The sequence below is a fragment of the Arachis ipaensis genome, chromosome B4 (genome assembly GCF_059453495.1).
Source record: "Arachis ipaensis isolate K30076 ecotype BB chromosome B4, ASM5945349v1, whole genome shotgun sequence".
Taxonomy (NCBI): Eukaryota; Viridiplantae; Streptophyta; class Magnoliopsida; order Fabales; family Fabaceae; genus Arachis; species Arachis ipaensis.
This window is the reverse complement of record NC_142439.1, coordinates 19,017,164-19,037,421: the sequence shown is the minus strand read 5'-3', so window position 1 is coordinate 19,037,421 and position 20,258 is coordinate 19,017,164. Positions and strand designations below refer to the sequence as shown.

At 30.4% G+C, this 20,258-nt stretch overlaps 2 protein-coding genes and 1 pseudogene across 3 annotated transcripts; all 3 read left to right on the top strand.

Annotated features, from left to right (window-relative positions):
• The first annotated feature begins 1,448 nt into the window (after positions 1 to 1,448).
• LOC110270959 (uncharacterized) lies at positions 1,449 to 12,112 on the top strand. Of its 2 annotated transcripts, XM_088485688.1 has the most exons (10): positions 1,449 to 1,789; positions 1,907 to 1,992; positions 2,674 to 2,761; positions 3,122 to 3,229; positions 4,983 to 5,064; positions 8,555 to 9,195; positions 9,290 to 9,912; positions 10,205 to 10,312; positions 10,531 to 10,929; positions 11,891 to 12,112. In XM_088485688.1, the coding sequence occupies exons 7-9, from the start codon at positions 9,748 to 9,750 to the stop codon at positions 10,612 to 10,614; spliced, it is 357 nt and encodes a 118-aa protein (XP_088341814.1). In that variant the 5' UTR covers positions 1,449 to 1,789; positions 1,907 to 1,992; positions 2,674 to 2,761; positions 3,122 to 3,229; positions 4,983 to 5,064; positions 8,555 to 9,195; positions 9,290 to 9,747; the 3' UTR covers positions 10,615 to 10,929; positions 11,891 to 12,112. The 2 variants fall into 2 exon arrangements, with proteins under 2 accessions (XP_088341814.1, XP_088341813.1); XM_088485687.1 differs by lacking the exons at positions 10,205 to 10,312; positions 10,531 to 10,929; positions 11,891 to 12,112 and having other exon boundaries at positions 9,290 to 9,724.
• Positions 5,603 to 8,171, top strand: LOC148566829 (uncharacterized; annotated as a pseudogene).
• A 6,712-nt stretch (positions 12,113 to 18,824) lies between the features above and the next one.
• On the top strand, positions 18,825 to 20,258 carry LOC148566828 (heavy metal-associated isoprenylated plant protein 35-like). Its single transcript, XM_088485613.1, has 3 exons — positions 18,825 to 18,948; positions 19,074 to 19,149; positions 19,477 to 20,258. The coding sequence occupies exons 1-3, from the start codon at positions 18,919 to 18,921 to the stop codon at positions 20,199 to 20,201; spliced, it is 831 nt and encodes a 276-aa protein (XP_088341739.1). The 5' UTR covers positions 18,825 to 18,918; the 3' UTR covers positions 20,202 to 20,258.

The following is a 20,258-nucleotide window of genomic DNA, read 5'->3' as shown; positions in this document are numbered from 1 at the left end:
TGGCGGTGGTTTTTTAGGTGATTAGCGGCGGTTTAAACCGTCGCTATTTTCGGGTCGCAGCGGTACTCAAAGCGCAGCCAGGTCAACCATCGGCACGGTAGCGACGGCGGTTTTGAAGAACTGTTGCAATAACCACCGCAAGAGCCACTTGGCAAATTGCGGTGGTTTGAAACCGCCACTATGTGCTTGAAGAAGGAAGTGCAATGTGTGGCAGTGGTTTAGGCAACCGCCGCAAAACATGATTTTGAAATTTACGTTGGACAGTTATGGCGGTTTTGAACCAATGCAAAAAGGCTAAAGAAATTAAAGAAGATTTCTGTGGCGTTTTTCAACTGCCGCAATACCTGTAGTATTTATTTTTTTAAAATAAACAAATTTATCTATAAACTATTTCCTAAGGCTTTGATCCTAATAAATATATAATTACTACAATATTAAAATCTACACCTCAAAAAAAAAAAAAGAAAAATTTACCAAAATAATATAAACATTGCATTTCAAAATATAATATATATTTAATAGTAGTGGCTAGTGGAGCTAGTGAGAAGTGCGAACGAAAAAGAAATTAAGCAGGTTCAGCGGGTAATAGCGCGAATTTCTTAAAATGCCGTGGAGCAAATATAATGACTGCCGTCGGATTTGTGTTTTAGAGGCAGTTGCTTTATACTGCTGGTATATGAAAAGATGGGTAGCAGCGATGGCAATTGTATTTCACCGCTTCTAAAAAATGGCCGCTGAAATTATGAATTGTTGTAGTGTCTTTTTTTAAAGGGTAAAAAAACAAAAGATAATAAATATTAAGAAGTTTAACTATTTTGAACAAAACAATTTTACTTGATAGTTGTTGTGTGGCAAAGGAAATACTAAATAAAATAGGATTTAATTAATTTGTTTTTTAAAGAAATTTTAAGATTATAATAATAGAAACAAGGACCTTTAATAAATATATGTATGAGCATTGAATGGGAAGTGGCATTACGCACTACAACAATTTTGATCTATGGAAATATATATTCTAAACAATACTTAAAAAGTGTTGTCTAAAATAATAAAAAGCAACTCTTAATATTTGTTGCAAAAAATAAAACTATTGCAACTTTTTTAAATCAACATGTTATAACTGTTCCTTTTTAGTTAATTAAAAAACATAACAAAAATGTTGCTTTAATAAATTAAATAGACAACATTTATTGTATTCATATATTATATTTTATAAAAGTTGCTTTAAAATTTTTAATAAACATCAACTTATAAATGTTACCTAAAATAAATTAATATTTTTTCTTAAAATTATAATCTCCCCTCCAAACATTTTAACAAAAATTATTTTTTTCCCACTTTAACTAAAAAAAAAAAAGAAAAACAAAACCCAATTCAATTCATCATCTTCACCTTCTACTGAAATAAAACTCCAACCCTAATTTTTGAAATTACAAACACACCAAGCATCTCTTTCATTTCTCAACTTGTGAAGTGTATGGGAAAACCATTGGGAGCTTTCTCCCTAAGGATAGCACACTTCGTAAGGTGATCTCTCGTTTTCCTTGTAGATCTGTGCATGCAAATGATAGTTTCCTAAATCATCTTCATCTTCGGCTTCTTCTCTTCGAGGATGGCAATGGAGATCTTGACACGCGTTTGAGCTTTGATTCTCTCTGCTCACAGTTCGAGATTCAATCTTCTCTGCTCCCATTCGAGATTCGATCCACTTTGTTCGCGTTTGACCTTCAATCGTCTCTACTAGCAGTTCGAGCTTCGATCATTTCTTCTCGCTTGTTCATCATTGCAGGTACCTATGATTCTGCCTATTCCTTTTCCTTTTTCATTTTGAATCCTAATTTTAATAATGTTGATGTTGCTATTATAGGGTTTTTGGTAATAATGTTGTTGTTTCGAGCTTCTCTAGGTTTCGCTTGCCGTTCAGCTCTGATCTCTTCCAATTTGCCAGTGTTCTTCTGCTAGAGTTCATCACCGCTGATCTTTGTTCTGCAGGTACTCATGATTTTTCCTCTGTTTTTTTTTTTTCTATTTTTGTGTTTTGAATCCTAATTTTTAGTTATATGAAACTTGTTGCTGTGTGCATTAGTGTTGAGGCAACTATACTGTCACTGTGTGCATTAGTTTTGAATCATAATACTTATACTTGTAATACTAAGTTTGTGTCAACTTTCTAAAAATGCTTGAGATCCATTTCTATGGAAGGGTCTTAAAACTTGAGAATTATGGCCTAATCAACTGATAGCTGCTGTTTCTAGATCCTTTGGTATACCCTGCTAGCTTTCTGTGTTGGGGATGTAGCTTAGATAAATGTCGTGTTTACCTTTGTTTTCGGTTTTTATTTAAATACATAAAATCTGGTTGTTTTCTCTTGTGGTTGGATGTGATATTGTTAGAGGGAATGTGGAAATGCATTTAGGTATGTCCAAGATAACTAGTCTTGAAAAAAATGGGTTAACCTGTTGGAATTTTAGGGTAAACTTGATTTAAACCAAATGCTGGTTACTTTGTTATGCTAGCGATCGGTCATAGCCTTGGGAAGAATTTTTTATAACTATTGAATGCCGTGTATTGGTAAATCGCCTTTGTCTTTGTCACAAGTGGGTCAGAAACATATGTTCTTCATTTATCATATCTTTATAAATATTTCAAAATATAACCCATTTTTATTTGTAGTTCCAAGTTGAATGAAGGAAGACCTCTTAGCTGCTCAGTCTCATGGAACTGATTTGTTGCAACATGGAGAACAATAACTTCATTAATAGTAAGTTCAATAAACTTCACATCTTACCATGCCAAAAGATATCTCTTTATTTTCTTATAGTTGAAATTTCTAAATTAGATTTTGAAGTTTGTAAGTTGTTATGCAAGGGAATTATACACCCTTGGTTTGACCTGTGAACTAGATTGCACTCACAAAGTATTTTCAATTGTGAGTGCAGATCAATCCACAAACACAAAGGTCATATACAGTCATGAGTCATCTTCTGATTAGAATTCAAATGAAATGCACCTAATTTCTGAATTGACATTCATGAATGGCTAGTGGGAATTTCACAATTTATTCTATATGCATATTTATTTTATCAGGTAGAAATATTTGTGTTAACAATTTTCCTTTTAGACACAGATACTGTCTAAAAAAATTAGGAGTTCAAATTTGGTATGCAAACTTTGAAGAATATCTCTGTGTTTATCCTGTCAATCAGTATCAACTTTACTTGCCTCACAGGTTAGTAGTGAACATCAAAGGCCATAAAGTAAGTTTGATTCTTTTTCCAATCTTGATAATGATACTGATTCTAGAATTAAGAAAATATGTACTATATGGATAGTTGAGAAATTTTCCATGTCAGTGAGTCACTTTCTGTTATAGCTTCTTCAAATATTTTTTAGGTATTGTCCAATTTTTTCACTCTAGATTCTAGAAGCACAAGATAAATCAAACAAATAAATATATACATATATGCCACTTGCTATTCTTGATGCATCAATAATTCAATATGCATTAAGAATTAGTCCACAAAGAAGTTAATAAATTTTTATATACAGTCATATACAATCATATACTTATTTTAGCGTGGGAAAAAAGCGAATATACTTATTTTTTCATTATTTGAATTTGAGTGATGCTTCCTGAATACATGAAAATTGTGAAAGCTATCACATTTTTAGGGTTCTCAATATTGTACAATAAAGCAAATAGGACAAAGAAAAATGAAAGCATGTGCAACAACTGAATTTGAGGTTGGGGGTTAATTATGTTAAAAGGAACCTGGGCCTTGGATAGGAATTAGTTAATTAGCAAGAAGAAATAAAAGAGATTATGGTTATTAGAGGTGTAGAACAGGTTCAGATGAGAAATTAGTCATTAAGTTTGGGGAGCAAGGGAACTCTCAAATCTTGCTAATCCATTGTGGTTTTGTAGAATAATGCTCACTTAACATTCTGATCCCGTTCCAATGGGTGTATATGTCTATATGTTAACAGTTTTAGTCATTAAAAACATATTAAAAAGGTACATTTTCAAGGAATTTAATATGTGGTTAATGAGAATAATAATAATTTACCCACCCTTTACCAAACATTTTTGTTCCTCACTAAACCTTTCATATTTCTTCCTTCTACCACTTCGGTTCACTAGCAGTAAAATTATCAAAAATGATGGATAATAACTATTTTCCATGTGACAAGATGGTGTGATAGATCAATTCATTGGATTTGTTACAATATTAAGAAAAGATTCATTTAGTCAAGTAACTTAAACATGAGACACTAGAAAGTAATTGATGCAAATAAATAGTGCCACATAAACAAAGGATAACTCCAATTTCCTCTCCCTAATAAACTCATATAGAGAAAGATCCAAACCTTAGTGTAAGTCTGGATGTGGTCTGTCCAAAGGGAACTTGTTTTAAAAACATCCCTTAGGGTTGATATAACCTCAAAAGATGTGGCCTTTATAAGATCATCATCTTTATTATATGGCTTATCCTACAGCACCAAGTAAAACCACATAAAACTACAATAACAAGGCAAAGAAACCTATTACTCTTGACCAAGATGTAGACTAAGGAACCTCTACTCATTCTTTGCTGAGCTCCTAGTTCTAAGAGGTATATATGGCGTGCTTTCATCTTTCCTCTCCTTTTGGTTTTCTATATATCTTCTAGAAGCTTTGTTCTTTACCCCAATATCGATGTTCTAGCTTTGTCTTGTCAATCCTACCCTTATGGTTCATCTTTTACTGTTCAAGACTAGCATTGTAAGGCTGTTAATCATGCTTCACCCATCTAAGAATTTTTCTTTCATTCAACCTTGCTACCAATGAAGAAATTTTCTGCTCTGTTAATTCTTCGGCTTGCAATAATTACAAAATATAAATAAGATAAGTTGTAATTAAGAAATGCAAAAGGTCATCAGAATTTATTGTGTGTTTTTTTATTTATTTCTATTACACTAATCTCTGGTTTTTTTTCTTGAAGGAGATTGATAAAAAAAATATTTACGGATCTTTGGTGAATACTAAGTGCAAATATATATAGCAAATTGTTGCGGCATGACCTCGTAAGATATTTCTATCTTATACTTATTTGCTTTTATATGTTTATGTTATTCTTTTGCACTTTTTTATGTAACAAAATACTGATTGTTTAATTAAAAAATTAAAATATAAAAGCATTTTTATTTTAAAATATATCTTTTCAAAAGTAATTATTAATATTTCTTTTAGAATAATTATATCTTTTATGATAAATACTTAATATATCTTTTATTTTTATATTCAAACTAAGGAGAATTCTATATGTATTCGAATTCCTCAAATTTATCTTTCAAATATTATAAATAAAGAGCTTAATCGACACTTAAAGTATGTTGTATATCTTTACTCTTTTATTATACTAATTGATATATGTTTATGTTATTCTTTTGCACTTTTTTATATATTTTATATTAAGCAACCGTGCATATATAGCAAGTTTCAGATTCCATTTTGGTAAATGAAAATTGTTTTTAGCTGATGTTTAAGACGATAATCATTTTTACTTTAATAGTAATATCACTATGAACAATTAGGTTTTCCCAGGACTCATCCAAGAACTGGATGAGTTTACCAAGACATAGCCAAGAGTTTAGGGATGGCGTCAATAGATTCTTGGACTATGCTTACTCCGTTGAAAATCCTCAAGGAAAGGAAATTCTATGTCCTTGTGCAAAATGTTGCAACTTCCTTTGGAGTCAAAGAGAGTCTATTTATAGCGATTTAATATGCTTTGGATTTGTCAAGGGCTATACACGATAGGTTAATCATGGAGAAAGTGTAATTGGTATGGATGTCGATACTGGTGATACCGATGAGATTTATTCATGCGATGACATTGAAGGCTTGCTAGACGAAAGGTTTAGGAATGTGGCAGATGTTGAAGGAGAAAAAGAAGGTATGAACGAAGATGCAAAGAAGTTCTATAATTTGGTTGACGAGGCTAGCAAGGAACTATATCCTGGTTGCAAGGGATTTTCTACATTATCTTTCACCATCCGACTATACTTGTTGAAGTGTCTACATGGATGGAGCAATGCCTCGTTCACTTCCCTCCTGGAGTTGTTGAAAGAGGCTATTCCTAACTTGAATCTCCCTTCTTCTTTCAACAAAGCCAAGGCTATGGTGAGAGATTTAGGTCTTGATTATAAAAAGATTGATGCATTCCCAAATGATTGCATGCTATATTGGAAAGAGCACAAGAATGAAACATGTTGCCATGAATGTGAAACTTCTTGTTGGATTGAGACTGCGGTAGTTGAAGGTGACATATCTTCAAAGAAAGCTCACAACATTCCTGCAAAGACATTACGGCACTTTTCCCTAATTCCCAGGCTTTAAAGGCTATTCATGTACTCAAAGACGGCTAAGAATATGAGTTGGCATCAGGAAGAGCGTAAAAAGGATGGAAAGCTAAAGCATCCTGCTGATGGTCAATCATGAAAATATTTTGATAATCGACATTCAAAATTCGCCAAGGAACCTTGTAACTTGAGACTTGGTTTGGTGAGCGATGGATTCAATCTGTTTCGAACCATGAGTATATCTCATAGCACATGGCTGGTTATTTTAATGACTTATAACTTGCCACCATGGATGTGCATGAAACAAGGATACTTCATGCTTTCTCTGTTGATCCCAGGACCAAAATCGCCAGGAAATGATATTGACGTGTAACTGCAACCATTGATTGAGGAATTGAAGGAGTTATGGGAACTTGGGGTAGAAACATACGATGCCGCAAGAAATAAAACTTTTCAAATGCATGCAGCTCTCTTATGGACAATTAGTGATTTCCCTGCATATGCAATGTTATCCGGGTGGAGTACAAAGGGGAAACTAGCTTGCCTTTCTTGTAACTATGGGACTTGTTCTAGTTATCTTACACATAGTCGAAAGATGTGTTATATGGGTCATCGTGTTTTTTTTGCCCGAGGAACATCCATGGAGAACTAATAAGAGGTCATTTAATGGAAAAGAAGAACATCGGAAAGCTCCACCATTGCTAGAGGGCATGGAAGTTTTAAGTCACTTAGATTCTATGGAGAATTCCTTTGGGAAGACAAAAAAAAAGGTGAATGAAGGTCCATGGAGAAAAAGGTCAATCTTTTTTTATTTACTTTACTGGAAGTATAACACATCAAGACACAATCTTGATGTAATGCATATAGAAAAGAATATAGTTGACAGCATTCTTGGAACTCTCTTGGATATATCTGGTAAGACAAAAGGCCACCTAAATGCTCGATATGACTTGCAAGAAATAGGCATTCGTAAGAATCTTCATCCAAAAGAAATAAGAGGTCATAGAAAAGTGAAGTTTGCAAAAGCATGTTTCTCCATGACTAAAGCTGAGAAATCAATTTTTTGTGATGTCTTGAAGAAAGCAAAGCTACCTGATGGTGTTGCCTCAAATATTTCTCGATGCGTGAACCTTGCAGAAAGAAAAGTATCTAGTTACAAGACTCATGATGCCCATTTTATGCTGCATTATTTGCTGCAAATTTCCATCAAAAATATACTTCCAGATTCGGTCGCAATCCCTTTAATTAGGCTTGGCTCTTTTTTTCGTCGGTTATGTCAAAAGGTTATCACATTAGAAGGGATAAATCAATTGGAAGCAGAGATTGTGATAACACTATGCCAATTGGAGACGATTTTTCCTCCTTCATTTTTTGACATAATGATGCATTTGCCTATTCATTTGGCTAATGAAGTGAGACTAGGCGGCCCAGTTCAATTTTGGTGGATGTATCCTCCCAAAAGATACATGTGTACTTTGAAGTCATATGTTCGAAATAGAAGTCGTCCTGAAGGATCTATTGTGGAGGCCTACTTGGTTGATGAGTGTTTGACTTTTTGCTCACGTTATTTACATGATGGTTTTCAAACAAAATTGAATAGAATACCCCGGAATAATGATGCTAATGACTTTGAAGCAGAAATTTCATATTCATTTCCAATTTTGTTTCCTAAGAAAGGCTGTCCATTGGGAGCAAAGAAGGGTGAGCTTTTTTCTCTTGATGACAAGTCTCGAAACCAAGCCCATAGCTATATATTATTGAACTGTGGAAAAATTGAAACCAGTCAATGGGTCCTTCTATACCCAATGATAATGGTGAAATTGATTTGATTAGGGGTGACTTGCATGAAGTTGTTATAGATGCTTCAAAAGGAGTTCTTCTTTCACAAGAATATAACACAGAATCAGAAGATAATTCCGAAGATGGCATTGAATGATTTATACTTTTTTCCTTCATTACACTAAATAGTAGGGAAGTGGAATGAAGGATGTATATACTTTAACTTTTTAATTGCATTAAACAATAGGGAAGTGGAATGAAAGATGTATTACTTTTTTATATATGTGTCTTATGGCATGCCTTTTTGTTTATTTCTATTAAATAGTAGTCTTCTTTTTTTATTGACATACAACAGCTATAGCATAACTGATTAATTTTATTTTCTTTTTATTTTTAAGGTTCTAATAGAATAGGTTTATTTTGTTTATTTCAGAAATACAATGGAAACAAGAACTACTCCAAAGCGGAGAAGACTGGTAAAACAGTATCAAAGCAACAAGCAATTCATGTAGAAAAATATAGCAGAAATTCATAAGCAGCAGCATTTTATCTCTCCCATGATGGCTGGTGGTCATGGAAAAAAGAGAGTGACTCTTATGCCTTCTAAGCAAAGCACTCAAAAAGAAGTCCCAATTTCCAAAAGAATGAAAAGTACGCCGAACCAGAAAATTAGAGCTAGTGAAGAAGAACCAGAAAATCTTAAAAAGCGTCCAACCATGGGTATGGATAAATTTTTGGAGACACATGGGATTCATTTGGAAAGAGAAGATGACCATTTTGAACCAAGTGTTGAAAATGAAAGATCTATTCAGGAAAAACAACAAAATCTTAGGAAGATAAATACAAAATCAAGTTGTCAAGCCATGGCACTTGATACATTTTTGGAGACAAATGGGATTCATGTGGAAGGAGAGGAGGAACATAGTGGAGCAAATGCTAATGAAGTTGGAGATGATGATGATGATGATGATGATGATGATTTCTCGGATGATGAGGACTATGTTGGTGAATATGATGAAGATGCAGTTCTTCATGGTGATGACAATTACCTTATGGAAACTAACAATGTTAAAGGTGCTGTACTTTATACATAATTATCATTTTACTTATTCATTAGCATGTATAGCTATATAATTCATTTAAATGGTTAAATTGCACATATTTATAGATACTCCAAAGACTAGAAGGACACGAGAAAAAACAAGGTGTGCTAAAATCCATGCAAGAAGTTGGGAAGAAAGAGAAGAGGTGACTTTTTATAAAGGACAAGCAGTGGGACCAACTCCAAGAAGAGTGAAGGACTTAACTTACTTTATTGGAACAATGGGAAGGAATAGTGATTTCATAACATTGATGTACACTAGTTGAAAAGCTGTGCCCCTCAAAGTCAAAAAGCGCATATGGAAATATATTAACATAAGTGTTTTATTTCTCATCTATTTTTTATGATCTGAAATTTTCCAATTTCGTATGGTTTAGATGTAGTTTTGTAAAAATATATAGCTGCTGTTTTATTCTACAGTTTTGTCTTTGTTTTTAGTGTTCTTGAATTGTCATTTACAATTTTTGTTTTGTACTTTTTCGTAGTCAAAGTTCATTCTTCCAAAAGAGGGGAAAGAGTGGGTGATGACTGGTGTTCGAGAAGCTTGGAAAGGTTACAAAACAAGAATCAAGGGAAAGCATTTTGAGATATATAACAACATTGAAGATATGCTGAAAAATCGCCCTTTAGATATTCCAGAAGTTCAATTTCGAAAGTTAATTGCATATTGGAGTATTCCTTCTGTTAAGGTGAGTTGTCGAATAAATAATTCTGTTTCTTTGTCTTTTTTATGCTTTTGGTTTATTACATATAACTCCCTTTAATTTTGTTGGGTATAGGCTCTATCTCGTTTAAATTCTGAAAATCGTAAAAAACAACAACATCAACATCGAATGGGACCTATAAGTTTTGCAAGAGTGCGTAATGAAATAGTAATAATTTTGATTTTTTATAAGTTTTTTCTTGTTGTATAATGACCATCTTAAAACTAGATAAATATTATTTTTGGCCATTGTTAATACTCTTTCCCCTTACTTGTAGCGTGAAATGAATAAGAACAAAGAAGACCCATCACAAGTTGATGTGTTTGTTGCAACTCGAACTGGACGAAAAGGAAAAGAACTTGATTCAGGAACACAAGCTGTTATTGTAAGTCATAATAAGTTGAAGTAGAATCGCCTTAATTTACAAATTGATCTGAAGTAGAACTGCCTTAATTTACAGTATCATTTTAAGTCAGATTGTCCTGTATAAAACTAACAATGTTCAAAGTCATAATAACGAAAGCAATTATCCTTATCTGCCACAGAACCTGATAATAGGATAAACTTATCTACAACAAGCTAAAATCGTTATTTTTTTAATAGGATAAACTTAAGAGCCACCAAGAAGCTGGAGACACTCCCAAGAAAGCATTTACTGCAGTGCAGTATTTGGCAAAGAACAACTAGGAAGAGTTCGATCTTATGGGAGGACAATCACAAAAACATCTCTGCAGAAAGAACGGGAGATTGCTAAAATTAAGTAACAACATGCAAAGACTATAAGTTCAATGAAAACTGAACTTCATGAGACAAAAGACAGAGTCTAAAGTTTGGAGGATCTTGTGAAGCTTCTCTTGCAACAGAGTTCTCTTGGCACAAATATTGATGAAGCAATGTCTTTATTACAAGCCATGGAATCAACACATGATATAAATAGTAAGCAATGTCCGAATAGCAACGATCGTCCTTCCTCATCAACTCGTGATCCAAAATGATGACCAGGTATAACAAAAAAATTTGCAGTAATTTTTGTGATTTATCATTTATTGGGAATGGACTATCAACATTTTTGGCCTTTGCTTTCTCTGTCTTCTGCCATCTTACTTCATGGTGGCTTCTGCAATACACTCTTGCTATTTTTAATCAATCATCTTTTTTTCCTTTTTAATTAATTATTTTTGTAGCGTTGTGCTACTGTGAGGAAGAAAATTTTTTCCTCATTGCTGAAATAATGTGAATATGTTGGAGAGTGATGCGTGTTGTCACTGCAACAGACTCTAGTAACTGCTGTTTCATTCACAGGAATGGCAGAAATTGTCAAGGGAGTTGTTTCATATCTTTGTCTTTTCATTTTTTTCCCTTCAAATTTATGTTTCAGTCATTTATTTCTCTGTTGCTTTCTCTCAAACATAAATTAATTAATTTTATATGATAGTGATAATAAAAGAATAATCATTAAAAAAAAAAGAGAAAAATCTAATATAGTGGCAACGTTATTTCCTTCCACACCAACAATTATGTGAGTGAAGTCTCTTCTTGTGAGCTTGTTCCTTATAATTTTATGATTCTAAATAAGAACTACTAAGCTAATACCTTTTTGGAGCAATCATCATTTTCTGAATTGCATTTCACTTTCTCAGTTTACTCAGGTACTTCATCAAACACATACCATGTAACATTTTCCGTTATTGCACCTTTTATGTTTCAATTTTTTTTAAATGCAACTTTAACTAAACCCCAATTCATTTATGTGTTTGTTTTTCATTTGGGAATTTCCGCTTTTATATGCTGTAACTTTATAAGTTGTTTCAATGGATTTTACACTAAAAAATTGAAGTATATGGATCCTGAATTATTTTGTTCCTTTGATTTTATTCTATTAGTGTTGTTTTGCTATTTTATGGATAATCATATGGTTAAAACTTAGAACAATTTGGGAGTTTTCTGACACCTGTATTTTCAGCTGACACAGGTTAAGAATTATTGAGTATTCTTAATTTAATAGGGAACTTTGATGTTACTCGCACATAGTTATTAGGGGAGTATAACAATGGCTACTGCAGCAGTTATTGGACTCAATGGAGGCAAGAGGATTTTGAGTTCATCATACCATTACTCTGATGTTACCGAAAAGCTTTCATTTGGCACTGATTTTGGATCCGCACACTATCAGATTGTTCCAACAAAGTCAAGCATGGATATAAAATATGCAAGTAGATTGACATCTTTTTGATAAATATTAATTACTATTTTATTATGACAATTATTGTTAGACAAGAATTTTATTATTTTGTTGAGAATTATTGATGAACATGTATTTGAAATACTAATTGAACTTTTTAATATCTATTTTAATTAAAATTTTATTATTAGTTATTTTGTCTCTTTTATAATTTTTTCCATTGTACACAAATTTATTTATTAATTAAAATAATTACACATGTATGAACAAAAAATTTTATTGTAAATTTTATTTTTTTGTATTTTTATTACAAAAATAATTTTTATTTTTATCAAAAATGCAACCCTTTTATTAGTTGCATATTTTGAATATTAGACAACACTTGTTTGGTTGCATATCCAAAAGAAAAGCAACACTTGTATATGTTGCATATCCAAAAGAAAAGGCAACACTGTATAGGTTGCAATTGCATATCCAAAAGAAAAGGCAATACTTTAAAGGGTTGCATATTCAAAACTAATAGGCAACACTTCAAAGGATTGCAAATTCCAACTTATAAGCAACACTTAAAAGAGTGGCATTTTATTGCAAATAGGCAACACTTTTTAGTAGTGACCAAAATACGAGAGAAGAGACAACACTGCAAAAGTGTTGTCTCAAACACATCTTTAAAGTATTGTTGTTATTTAACCAAAGGCAACACTTACCAAGTGTTGCTCTCAACAGTGTTGCTTTTGAAATAAAAAAGTGTTGCCTTGATCTAAGGCAATGGCTGCATATGCAATGCCGTCTAAAAACGTTGCCTTAAGTCCAAAAGTATTGTCATAGATCAAAAGCAATTTTTTATCAGCCTTTAAGCAACACTTTTTAAATGTTGCCTCAACCTAAAAATGCTATAGTAACGGCATTAAAAATCACGTTTCAAGTCATTTTTATGGAAACTAAAAATTTTACCTTATGTGTTACGTTCATTTATTAAGTTTGACTATTTTGTTAATTCTACCTTTTATCCCCTTTTTTTATAAAAAAGTATAAAAAATAATTTATCTTAAAAATTATTAATTTCACTAAAAAAAGCTAAATAAAAAATTAATCATAAAACAATAATAAAATTAAAAATAATAAAAAATTATAGTTTAAAATAATATTAAATAAAAAATATTGAAAATATTATAAAAAAATATAAATTCTATTTTTTTTGTTTAGTTTTATAAAATTTGTCATTATAATTTTTGTGTATTATTTATTATTGTAATTTTTTTATAATCTGAATTATTAATTTTATTAAAAATGACAAATTAAATAAAAAAATTAACTATAACTAATAATCTTTATCTTTATCTTTAAGTTTTATTTTTATTTTTATAATAATACAAATAGAAAGTTCTTATTCTCACATGGTGCTCATACATTGAGTTTATAAATTATTTGTTTAGGTGTCGTCACTAGAAATTTTTAAAATTTTATTTATAAATTATAAATTATTATTTTCTTAGATTGTTATTTTTAAAATTTTTAAATACATTTTCTTAGATTGTTAAGTATTTACTTTTTAATATTATTAAACTAATTATTTGCTTAGGTATTGTCACTAAAAATTTTTAAAAGTTTATTTATAAATTATAAATAAATTATTATTTGCTTAAATTGTTGAACTAATTATTATTTGTTTAGGTTGTTATTTTTTAAATTTTAAGTTATTTGTTTAGGTTGTTACTTTTTAAATTTTTAAATACATTTTTTTAAGTTGTTAGATTAAAAATAAAATTAATATTTAAAAAAAAAATACAAAGCAGAGCACGATTCAAAATATCTTTTATAAAAAACAAATTAACTATTTTACATTTTTCATTTTCAGGTTAGAATAGTATTTTTTTTTATTTAGTATTTTCAATTATACCAAAACTATACATTTAGCTGTTATATATTGAGTATAAAAAATAGCTAGCACCATAATATTTTGGCAGAATAAAAGATCATAAAACACAATATTTTTTATATATTATTTAATTGTTCACAAATAAAAAATTAATAATTTATGTGGTCTTCGTAATATGTCACTAAAATGAAAACTTTTTTATATAAATAAATTAAATATTTTATTTATCAATATATATAATTTAGGAGGTATTTACCGATTTACATAACATTATTTATCTCATTTACAATGCAAAGGAGATAATTATAAACGTATTTCGTTTATAAACGAAATAAATTACGTTTGTATTTTGTTCTATTTCATTTGCAAACGAGATATATGAAATTTTAAAAAATACACATATCTCGTTTACAGTATAAACGTATTTATAAACGAGATATGTATATTATTATAAAAAAAATTACGGTTTAAATGATATTAATTTAATTTTTACTTTTAAATTAATTTAATCATTACTAATATCTTGATACAATTACTGATATTAATATCTTAAAATGCTTACCTTACGTATTTAATATAATTTAGAGTAAAGTATCGTTTTTGTCCTCAACGTTTGAGGTAAGTCCCAAAATTGTCCCTAAGATTTCAATCGTCCTATTTAATTTTTTGTATGTTACGTGATGTCTATAAATTACATATATTTTACTGCTTGTTTGGATTAGGAAACTATGAAGGAAAATAAAATATAAAAAAAAAGAAAATGAAATTTTTGTTATTTAAATGAAAAATAATAATAAATAAAATGAAAAAAATGGTGTGAGTTTTCTGGTGATGAAAACATAAAGAAAATGTAAAAAAAAATTGATAAAATTATTAATTCAACTTTTGATTAATAGAAAAACAAAAGTTTTAAATTATAATTTATATATAATATAGATAAGTACATTATTAAGGTCATTTTATTCTATTATAATTTTTTTATTTTTTTTATTTAAACAAAAAAAAATCTTTTATTTTTTTATCTATTCTTTTTTTCATTCAAACAACATTAAAAAAAATTAATTTTTTTCTTTTTATTTTTTCCCTTTTATTTCTCATCATCTAAAATATTAACGTTATAACTCCATATATAATAAATAGGGCAAGTTACTTAAATAAAATAAATGGCAATCAAAATTATCTATATACACATTTTTCATAATTCTATATAAACGAAAGCTAGCGCGATTTCCATGCAGCACGTGAATGATCAGAAACTACTACAGGGTATAACGATTTCTGAAGGAGATAAAGCAAGCATAAACCGGCAGCAGTGATTTATGTTAATATGTTTTCTAGGATAATCTACTACACCCTGTAGCGGATTATACACATGTTTATAAAAGGTATATAGGCAACAAGTGTCTTCAAGATTTAGCAGATTATCCTGGAGAACATATTAACATAAACCGCTGCTACGTCTAGCGATTTATGCCTGCTTCACCTCCTTCATGTTACACCCTGTAGTTGTTTCTGATCATTCACGTGCTGCATGAAAACCACCTTAGTCTATAATAGTTTCTGTTATTTTCATAAACCGCTACATCCTGGAACAATTTACATAGAATTATGAAAAAAAAATGTATATGAGTAACCCTTATGTGAAAGTTGTTTGCGGATCATTTTAATTGTCATTTATTTTATTTAATTTACTTGCCCTAATAAATATATCTCTTAATACTCATATTTAGACCAAAAAAAATTATAAGCACCATAAAAATGTGGGATATACATTGTGGTAGTAAATATTTGGAAAGAGTGTTAGCTATCTAGTGCAGGCAAATGAGTCTTGAAGCTTGATTCTTGACTCTTGAATTTGATGGCTAGTTTATTCACTTCAACAACCATATTGATATAGGAGTATCATTACTATTACAGTATTACAAGATCATAAAAAGGCTTACCTCATTCTTATGCCATGCTTTGGAAAAGTGCATGCAGTTTTTGGACTACGAAAATGGTGTTATTATGTATCCATATAGAATGCTGTTTCTGTGTCTCGTCCATGTCCACAGACCACGGTCTCTTCTCCAATGTAGTAAATTTCATATTTTTTTGGGTAAAAAGAAGAAGAAATTTATCATATGAATCATGCATTGCATTATTATATCGATAGAAATATTTGACTTATTTATGATCGTAAAAAAATCATACATGTACGTACAAATAAAAGTATTTGATATCAATAATATATCAATTTAGTGCAAATTATATTGGTGTCACTGTCACTTTGAAGTGAAAATACATGCATGACATGATTGCTAGTTTTAATTTCTTCCGGGGAAGACCCTTTTGATGTGGCATACAGACATTGGAGATAATGCACCAAATTCATTGTTAGAAAGGTAAGAAAAAATAATAAAAAAATTTATGTTTATTTAAGTTGTCTAAAATAATATAATATAAAAAATTAATTATAAATGTTAAAAAAATTAAAATAATAAAAAAATAATATCTTATAATAAATATTTAGATATATTAAATAATTTTAATAAAAATTAATTCATCTTAATATATTCTAACACTAATTAAGAACACTTTAAGCAAAGTTCAAATGGCTTTTGGTTATCTTAAATTGGCTAAAATAATTATAAAGGGTTCAGATTGGAAATGTTAATTTATACGGTTCTACCCTTCAATTTTGATGTAATCAGTAGTCACTTCTTCCTTCCTTCTCTTAGTGGACTTTAACTTTCAGAAGCTGTGACTAGTCCTTTCTTTTCTTGGCAGTAAAATTTTGGAGAAGTGGTAAAATGCTTTCAAGTGTTTTTGGTTCAAACTAAAAGCTTTCATTTCAAGGGCCCCTTCTTTCTGGCTCTGCTTAAATTGTTATGTAGGACTATATTCTTTCGTTTCACCATTGCCCACAGTTTTGGCTCTTTTGCTTTGTCTTACATTATTTATTTCTTCTCTTATTCTTATGCTTCCTAGAAAAGAGAGATAATTGTAATAACAATAATACGAAAAAACAATTTCCCAATTCATATTAAATAATACACCTACTAATTGGGATAGGGGTATCATTGTATGTTGTTTACATAGATTTGATTTTGTCCTTAGAAAAGTAAAGAGCCTATTAATTATAGAAAATTCTAGGAGCATCAATTTTTGTTTTTTTTGTCAGCACTTAATCATCAAAATAAAAGTGAGTGATCTCTCATTATTAGATGGAATCTCACACTATTAAAAACACTATTGATGACCAATTGATGGTTACAAAACACTAAAATTGCTGCCTCTAACATTCCTCGTTAATTATTTCAAAACTGATTGTTTGTGAGTTATTTTTTTCCTTTTTATAGTATATTTAAAATTTCCAAAAGAGTGGTAATTAGTGGTCAAACTCAAGACCGTTAAAGCCCATAAATTGTGTGTATTCATGCAAGAAAATTTAAGGTAGTTTTGAAGGGAAACTTTGTAGGTATTAGCCTCATCCAAATCCAACTTTGCTCCATATGTGGCTAACAATAGCTTTAGGAAAACTTCCTATAAATTTCAAAATTTTAACCAAAGTATCTATATAATCCATGGTCAATAAGATAGTAGTATCCATTAATGTAGTTAATAAAGTTGCCATAGAGAATCTCATTTGGAATAATGTATAGTAGTAACAAATAGCTTCCTACGAAATAACAACTTGTTATCTTGCACATGAAACAATGGCCTTGTACACCTATAAACAAGACAAGAAAAAATGAGGGAAAATAAATTAATCACATAAGTGTTATATACACTCTGTTTGAAATGAGTGTTAACTTGCTAAAGTTTTTTTCTTTTCTACATAATAAAATATGCATTAACTGATTAACATATCAACGTAACCATATTATATTTCTTTTTCTATAATACCCCCTAAATTAACGGGTGAGAGATAATATATAAAAGTAATAAAATAAGAAGAATTAATGCTATCAAAAATAAATTTGCAACATTTTTTTCAAAATTTTATGATTTTTAACACATTTGTTAGAACCTAGTAAAGATCACCCTTGTCGCCAATTTGCTAGAACCTAGTATGGTTAACTCGAACGTTGAGTCGTCTAAATTAAAATGACAAAGAAAAAAAAAAGAATAATCTAACTGTATGTATCTGTCTACTACATTTATATCATTTAATTTTTATCACCAACTCTAATTTACAAATAGCATAATTGTTAATAGCTTAAAGATTAATTTATCATAAATGAACTCTATTTAAAAATTTATTATTAACTAATTAATTATTATATATATAAAATAAAATTTAAAATGTTCTTAATATTTATTTAAAGAGACTAATAAACTAATTATTATACTAATTCAAGTTAACTTGTAACATAATTGATTTTGAGTTGTTTTGTGTTGAGCAATAAATGATGTGATGAAATGAATTGATTAGATAGAAATGGTTAGAAAGAACGGGTAGTAAATAATGAAGACACTTGATAACAATGACTTTTTTGTAAATAACGTGAAGAATGAGTTTTAGAATTGATTCAATAAAGTTAAAAAATACTTTACTCTTAAATTATCTGTTAAACTTTAACATTAAGATAATTATATGCATATCTAATAAATTGAACATTCAGTTATTATTAAATGTGCATGAATAAATCAAATCAAAAGAAATAACTATCCAATTAAAAATAATAAACATAATCATCTACCTATTTATTGAATTGAACATACGACATATTTATTATTCACATTGTTTAGTATTTTCATTATCTCCCTATACTTTTTCAATAACTAAATACTAAATACCATCCAAGTACATTCTTGTCATTTTCCATCTCTTTTTCTTTCTTTAATCCCCATCAAGGCATCACCAGTGTCACTCTCATTCTTCCAACCTTTCCAATTTCCCTTTCTATCTCCCAAAACAACCACACTTCCACCTTTCTAGCTATTAATGGATTCAAAACCTCCATTGAAGTATCAGGTTTGCTTTGTTATAAATATATTCTAACAAGCTTCATTTGGTTCCTTTTTGTATATAATAACTCTTCATTCTGCTTCTGTCAACCACTAAAGCTCATTTTTCTCTTGTTATGTGTTTCTCATCAGACATGGTTCTTGAAAGTTTCTATCCACTGTGATGGTTGCACGAGGAAAGTTAAGAAGGTTCTACAAAGCATTGATGGTATATAAATATCAATATTATTATTATAATAATAATAATCTATATATACACCAACACACTACATGTGCAATGCATGAAAATTATCTTCAATGTTTCAGCTTTTATTTCCTTCTTTCTCATCTTTCCATGATTTCATGCATGACTTCATTTATACAGTGTTATTTTCCTTTCACAGTTACTTTTTCTTACCCACATTCTTATTTTTATTAACATTTGTTCTTAGTACATATATTCAAGTTATTAATTTATAAATTTTTTATTATAATAAATGTATAAAATTTAAATTTTTAATATATTATCTTGCAACTTTTTTTTTCCTATGTGCAGGTGTTTTTACAACAATAATAGACCAACAGCAGCAAAAAGTAACCGTCACTGGAAGTGTAACTGTTGAAACCCTTCTCAGTAAACTTCTCAGAGCCGGTAAGCACGCCGAGATTTGGCCGGAAAATATCTCCGTCAAAGAGAACAAGAACAAGAGCAACACACACAAGTTGGAAAACGATAACCATTCTTATGCTGGAAAAACTACTCAAAATTGTAACAAAGTTATGAGCACGAGCAGCAACATAAAACCCGGTCAAAACTCACCGGAAAAGTCTCCGGCCGGCGACCGTGAATCGCCGCAGGAGCACAAGGGTGGCCAGAGTGGTGGTGGTGGTTCTGCTAAGAAGAAGAAAAAGAAAAGTCAGGGTGATGTTAGCGTGGATCATGGTTCCGCGGGTGCACCTGCACCTGCGGACACTGGATTTGGGTTCCAGAATCAAGGGCTGGATTTTGGACGGGAAATGGGGAAAATGAATCTCATCCCTACACGTCAGAAGCAAGAAAAAAGCTTGTACACAGAAACTAGTTGTCCTCCACCGATGGTGTACGCTGGTGCTTACTACAATAGATTGTACCCCATGGGTGGTCCTTCATACTATCATCCTCCTTATAATATCATCTGTGCGGGACTAGATCAAGAATATGGTTGTCAAATTCAATCAAGACCGTTGGTTTCCTTTGAGATTTTCAGCGATGAAAATGTGAATGGATGTTCAATTATGTGAAGGGATTGAAAGAAAAAGAAGAGTGTGTTGCATTATTAAGGTTTTATTTGGTTTTTT

Bases quoted from the DNA above. Each gene is read 5' to 3' on its own strand.
- LOC148566828 (XM_088485613.1), top strand. From the start codon at position 18,919: ATGGATTCAAAACCTCCATTGAAGTATCAG. The intron at 18,949-19,073 runs GTTTGCTTTGTT...GTTTCTCATCAG, and splicing joins AACCTCCATTGAAGTATCAG to ACATGGTTCTTGAAAGTTTC. The intron at 19,150-19,476 runs GTATATAAATAT...TCCTATGTGCAG, and splicing joins GGTTCTACAAAGCATTGATG to GTGTTTTTACAACAATAATA.
- LOC110270959 (XM_088485687.1), top strand. From the start codon at position 8,679: ATGATGGCTGGTGGTCATGGAAAAAAGAGAGTGACTCTTATGCCTTCT. The intron at 9,196-9,289 runs GTGCTGTACTTT...ACATATTTATAG, and splicing joins GGAAACTAACAATGTTAAAG to ATACTCCAAAGACTAGAAGG.